Source organism: Garra rufa, chromosome 7 (genome assembly GCF_049309525.1).
Source record: "Garra rufa chromosome 7, GarRuf1.0, whole genome shotgun sequence".
Taxonomy (NCBI): domain Eukaryota; kingdom Metazoa; phylum Chordata; class Actinopteri; order Cypriniformes; family Cyprinidae; genus Garra; species Garra rufa.
Genome location: NC_133367.1, coordinates 27,138,118 through 27,144,453, shown reverse-complemented (window position 1 = coordinate 27,144,453; position 6,336 = coordinate 27,138,118). Strand labels below are relative to the sequence as shown.

Here is a 6,336-nt window from a genome sequence, read left to right as displayed (position 1 = left end):
AGCTGTCAATTTTCCCATTTATCGACTGCTAAACAGCAGTCCATCTCCTTGGCTTGTTCATTACCTTTCTGCCATCTTTCATTATTTGTCTGCCGTCTCTGTTTGTCCATCTCTCTTGTTAAGTTCTCTGATGGCAGCGTCTGTGTTTGTCAGCCTGTCACGCACAGAAGGCGGCACACTGTAAGTTTTGTAGCTGTAGTTTTAGAATTGATCAGAACAAGTTAGCCTTTGATGTTCACTGTGTTTTTTAGACTATTGTGGGGGGTTTTTAACCTTAGAATTAAAGGGATGGTTCACCCAAAATTTAAAATTCTGTCATTAATTACTCACCCTTGTGTCGTTCCAAACCTGTATAAAGAAATTTAGTTGTTTTCTTCATGCAAAAAAAGTATTCTTGTAGCTTCATAACATTAATATTGAACCACTGATGTCACATGGACTATTTTAATAATGTGCTTTCTTGAATGTGGTAGTTGCTTTGCTGTCCACGCAAGGTCAGAAAGCTTTCGGATTTCATCAAAAACATCTTAATTTGAAGATGAACAAAGGTCTTACGGGTTTGGAACGATCCCTTTAAGGCCTTAAGCTGTTAACGTTACTGTACCTTTAAGACTTCTGTATGCAAATCAGCCTACCAGAACAATTGTTATGAAATCTTGAGGTAAATAATTGACATTTTCAAAATGAAACAGCGTACTGTAATCATTGACGTTGTGACCAGTCGTTAATCTAAAATCATTAAAAAAAATGCTTCATATAAAATAATTAAGTTAAATATAAAAAAAAATACTTACTGTATTTCAGGCACTATTTCTCATTTTTATTAAGTTTAACTTGTAGTAAAATAACTATTTATTAATAATTTATTGTGCATTTTTATTCTTCATTTTTGTATATGTATATATATATGTATGTATGTATATGTATATATGTATGTATGTATATGTATATGTATGTATATATATATGGTATAAATGTATATGAAGAGTAAAAATGACAAATTATTAAATCAACAAAAAAGAAAGAATATGAAAAAAACATTAATATTAAATATAATAATATAAAAATATTCAAAATATAAGACCAAACATTTAAGAAAATATGAAAAAAAATTGATTTAAACACTGTACTAAAATAACTTAAATAAAAAAAAAATACATACATACATATATATATATATATATATATATATATAAAATATATAAAATTACATGCGTGTAAAAATGACAAAAATGCATAAAATAAGTCTTCAAGAAAATATTAAAAAAAGAATTCAGAATATTAATAAAAGCAAAAATCGATTAAAAAAACTTGATGTAGTAAAATAACTAAAATCAAAAGTTTTATCAAAAACAATGTCTCTGTGTAAAATAAAAATGCATATTATTAAATCTTTAACAAAAAGGCAAGAAAATACGAAAGAAAAAAACGAATTCAAAACTAAAATCAAGATCAAATTTGATTAAAAAAAATTATATATATGTGTGTGTGTGTGTGTGTGTGTGTGTGTGAAAATGCATAATAAAATTACTACATATTTAACAAATTAAAAATGTGAAAAAACCATTCAAAATATTAAGAACAAAAATTGCTTAAACGATGTAGTAAAATAACTAAGAACAAAATACAATTTTCTAAACAAATATGTGAGTGTGTATAAAAATGGCAAAAATGTGAAAAAAAAATGAAAAAAACAAAACAAAAAAAAACTCAAGATACAGTTTTTATTTAGAAAAAAGTGTAAAAATGCATAATAAAATTGCTACATATTCAACAAAAAAAAAAAAAAAAAAAAAAAAAATTATATATATATATATATATATATATATAATCTTTTTTTTTAAATAAAACTTTATTTTATATATTATGTGTGTGTGTGTGTGTGTGTGTGTGTGTGTGTGTGTGTGTGTGTGAGAGAGTAAAAATGCATAATAAAATTACTACATACTAGGAAATGTGAAAAAAAAATTCAAATTAAGAACAAAAATTGCTTAAAAAAACGATGTAGTAAAGTAACTAAGATCAAAATATAATTTTATAAAAATATATGAGTGTGTGAATAAAGTTAAAAATGCAGAATGAAATTATTAAATCTTTAACCAAAATTCAAGAAAATGACAAAAAAAAGGTATTCAATAAATTGTAGTAAAATAACTAAAATAAAATTAAAAATAAAATGTAAAAAAATTATACAAAATAATATGACAAAAATGCACAATAAAATTACTACATCTTTAACAAAGGTTTAAGAAAATATAAATAAAAAACTGAATACAAAATATTAAGAACAAAAATTTATTAAAAAACAATATCCCAAGTATACTACAATAACACTGGAAAAAGTTTAGCTTGTATTTTTAGTGTAATTTTCCCCTTTTAAAACTACTTTTGGAGTCAAACACAATTACACAATATTTCTAAGACAGGAAACTGGAAGTCACACAATCAGGCGACACATAAAATTAGCAAAATGACTCCATTATTACTTTACTAGCTGTTAACATGAACGCAAACTTGCTTGTTAACATTAAATATTTAAAAATATATATTTTTTTAATTAGATCAGTGTTCCTGGATCCAGCATAAAACGTGCCAAAACGGTTGTGCAGATCACTCCGCTGTGGCTACTCCTGATAAAAAAAAAAAAAAAAAAAGGAAGCAAGCTGAAAGAGAGAGAGAGATCAGTGTTCCTGGATCTTATAGTGCCAAGAAAAATTTATTTAAAGTCTAATTAAAACATACCAATTTCTACTACAATTGAAACAACCTTTCTAGTCTGCTGATGTAATGAAGGAAGCAAGCCCACATCCACGTTTATCAAACTACTACTTTCCCACCTGATCAACGCTCACAACAAATCTTTTACTAACTGCATTTCTGATATTCCTCACTCTGGTCTTCCTCTCTTTCTTCCTCTGTTGCCACCCTTTCTGGCGCCCTCTGCTGTCTGGCTTGTGTAAACGCAGCCTCCAGAAGACAAAAGCTGGGTATATTCTCCTCTGCACTTCGGCTCAGGGCCTAAAACCCTGCCAGAGGACGAAGGGGAGAGTGAAACAGTAAGTGCGCGCTGTGCTGTAGTCGCCTTGGGTTTGCAATTATTGACATTGACAGTCCATTGTTTATTTATTGCATATTACTTGCATTAAAATGTTATTTGAATGTGTCCCAACAGTAATCAGACCTCAGGAAAGAGGGGCAGCTACAAGGTTTGGACTCTTAGGACATCCTCATCACGTCCGGATGCTCTACTGGTCGGATTTTTTCAGATCTTAAAGGGATAGTTCAGCCAAAAATGATAATTACCCCATGATTAACTGGTGTCAAGCCATCCTAGGCGTATATGACTTACTTCTTTCAGACGAATGCAGTTGGAGTTATATTAAAAGATGCTCTGGCCCTTCCAAGCTTTCTAATGGCAGTGAATGGGTGTTGAGATTTTAAAGACCAAAAAAGTGCATAAATCCATCATAAAAAGTACTCCACACAGCTCCAGAAGGTTAATAAAGGCCTTCTAAAGCAAATTGATGCCTTTGTATAAAAAGAAATGTCCATATTTAAAATTGTATAAAACAACGTCCAGCTTTCGCTAACTGTCGTACGCACATTTACATTGTTTTGATTACAGAAAAGGAAAACCAGTCTCCTCTTGGATTATATCGAAATTTTCCATAGTTTTTCTTGACAAATCCTCATTTTGTACTTCTGATTCGTGATTGCCAGTTTCTTTTGCGTTTGTAACTTTTTACCTAAAGCTTACACTACAGCTACGTCAACCGCTGGAACACTCGAAAACTAGAGATTATGGTTTATAAAGTTTTAAATATGGATATGTTTCTTACACAAACACAGATTCACTTCAGAAGGCCTTTTTTGAAGGCTGCAGCCATGTGGAGCACGTTTTATGATGGATGGATGCACTTTTTTGGTCTTCAAAATCTCAACACCCATTCACTGCCATTATAAAGCTCGAAAGAGGCAGGACATTTTTGAATATAACTCCGACTGTATTTATCTGAAAGACGAAAGTCATACACCTAAGATGGCTTGAAGGTGAGTAAATAAGGTAATTTTCTTTTTTGGCTTAACTGTACCTTTAAATATCATTTTCATCGTCCTTTCACCCATTCCATGAACAACACCAAGCAAGTAGTAATACAAATGTCCACTTATTTATGAGAAATAATGAAAATATTTATGTTTAATTATTTTTTTGATTGTTTTGGTTTTCATTCATGTCTTATTTACAAACTGTGAAAGTGTTTTCTGATTTTTATTTGATTTTATTTTTTAGGGGACTTGTGTATGTGTGTGTGTGTGTGTGTGTGTGTATATATATATATATATATACACACACACACACACACACACATACGGTTTGCTTTATTTTATTGGTTTGTCAGAAAAATTAAGCCAGCAATAGTGTTTAATGTTTCAGATTTATGAAAGTGCAACAAGTGGCTGTTTGATGTCTGAAATTTGGCAGTAACCAAAGTCCCATGTTTTTATTTTTTTTTATTTCAATGTAAAAATTAGGACTGAAGATGGATGTGGGATGTTAAAGGATGACATTTTCCGCATCACCTCATGTTTATATTCCTGTTTTGGCTCATTTACACACTCTGCTATCCAAAAAGTTTGAATTTCGAATTTGTTCCACAGATTTTCCCGCCAAAATCAGTACACACAGTCATGAGGGCCTGGTTATTAAGAGACAAGATGGGACCAAACTTATTATGTGGGAGGCCAAATGTGTAAAAGTTGTAACCCTAATCACAATCATTTAAGTTAAAATGTATTGTAAATCCACATGTATAGAATTTGTGTGCGTGCCTATGCATTGAGCGTGTTTGTGGTTTTGAGTAAGCGAGTGTCTCATTTTACAACAGAAGTGTGCGACACTGATTCTTCTGATGTGCAGTGGCCAGTTGCTATTGATATTGCTGTTGTATCTAAAATAAAACGACTACTGCAGCAATACATTTGTAAAGAGTAGCACACACATGTTTTGGTTGCCTTAATTATTCTTTGCTAACCTAAATCCTATTGTAGTTATAAACTCTTCACTGATTCAGTCTTTCTTTTTGGTTCACCAATGATAGTGTCTTAGAGAAATTTGTACATAGGTCTTTAAATACATATAAAAATCTATTTTAAATGTTGGTTTTCTTTTGTATTTTATTTGGCACAAGTGGCTTGCAAAAGGTGTCCAGTAGGTCCACACGAACCCACCCATTCTTCCAGCGTCGAGGACGTTTTCGGGTGTGCTGAGTCTAGGATGTTTTATTTGTATCATATGTGTACACTTTACGGTTTACGGATTGTAAAGTCTACTCTATACGGTCAAAGACATACAACTGTATCAATCGCTTACTCTTCCAACAGTTGAGCTGTGTTTGTGTGTGTGTGTATGTGAGTGTGTGTGTGATCAAAAAAAGCTGTGTGCCCCCCTAAATAGCAAAAGAGCATGATGAAATGTGTCTATTTACATTGATGTACAGCATAGACATTTATCTCCACGGAAAGACCACAACCAATGGACCGATGTGTGTACATTTGTTCAGACCCTTAATAAATACAACTCTTGAACTTGACTCATGATTTTTATTATTATTATTATTTGTTCTTGTGAGATATGAATAAAAATAAATATATCCACCCTATTACTTACAGTTCATTAGCTACAATAACGGGAAGAATAACGTGCAGTAAATGGTAAAACTGTTTGCAGTACAAACCAATGTGTTCATAATTAAGATAATACGTTAAAATAATATGGTAGCAAAACAAGCTATTTTGTACAAATAAACATAGCTGGACGCGATGAGACTGGAAGCCTCACACATTAAATATACAAACAGTGCTATGTTAATGTACTTGGAGATTTGAAAACTGCTGCTTTTGAATGTTAGCAATAGCATGACATATCCAGCTTCATATCTATGGGTTTTCATAGACGGTAGGTTTGTTCGATAGCTCATGCAGTATGGAGATGTACTTGAGAGGAGAAGAGCAAATCCTGTGTAACTACGGTTTGACAAAAGAAGAGAATGAGCCTGTTTCCAAAAAAAGTGGAGTGTTCCTTTAAGTTTTAGCAACAGACACCAGATATTTAAACTCTGAATCGTCGCAATACGTACTAGGGGTGGGAGAAAAAAATTTGCTCCACCTAACTATCACAATTAGTTTTGAAATGATTTAAAAATCGATTGGTTTACCTCAGAATCGATATATATTCAATTATTATATGCAAGACCCAGTGAGAAGTGTTTGAATTCACCGCACAATGAAAACGGTTGCTGCAAGATCTAGTGAGAATCATTCAAATTCTGCCCAGAA

General features: G+C 31.7%; 1 protein-coding gene across 2 annotated transcripts in view; it reads left to right on the top strand.

Annotated features, from left to right (window-relative positions):
• Positions 1-5,591, top strand: part of pip5k1ca (phosphatidylinositol-4-phosphate 5-kinase, type I, gamma a) — a 37,716-nt gene extending 32,125 nt beyond the window's left edge. Inside the window, exons 17-19 of one of the 2 annotated variants that reach the window (XM_073844747.1) lie at positions 124-180; positions 2,967-3,056; positions 3,173-5,591. In XM_073844747.1, the coding sequence (XP_073700848.1) occupies positions 124-180; positions 2,967-3,056; positions 3,173-3,175 (150 nt within the window). In that variant the 3' untranslated portion in view covers positions 3,176-5,591. The remainder of the gene's footprint in view (positions 1-123; positions 181-2,966; positions 3,057-3,172) is intronic. The other variant, XM_073844746.1, reaches the window with a different exon arrangement.
• Positions 5,592-6,336: the final 745 nt, after the last annotated feature.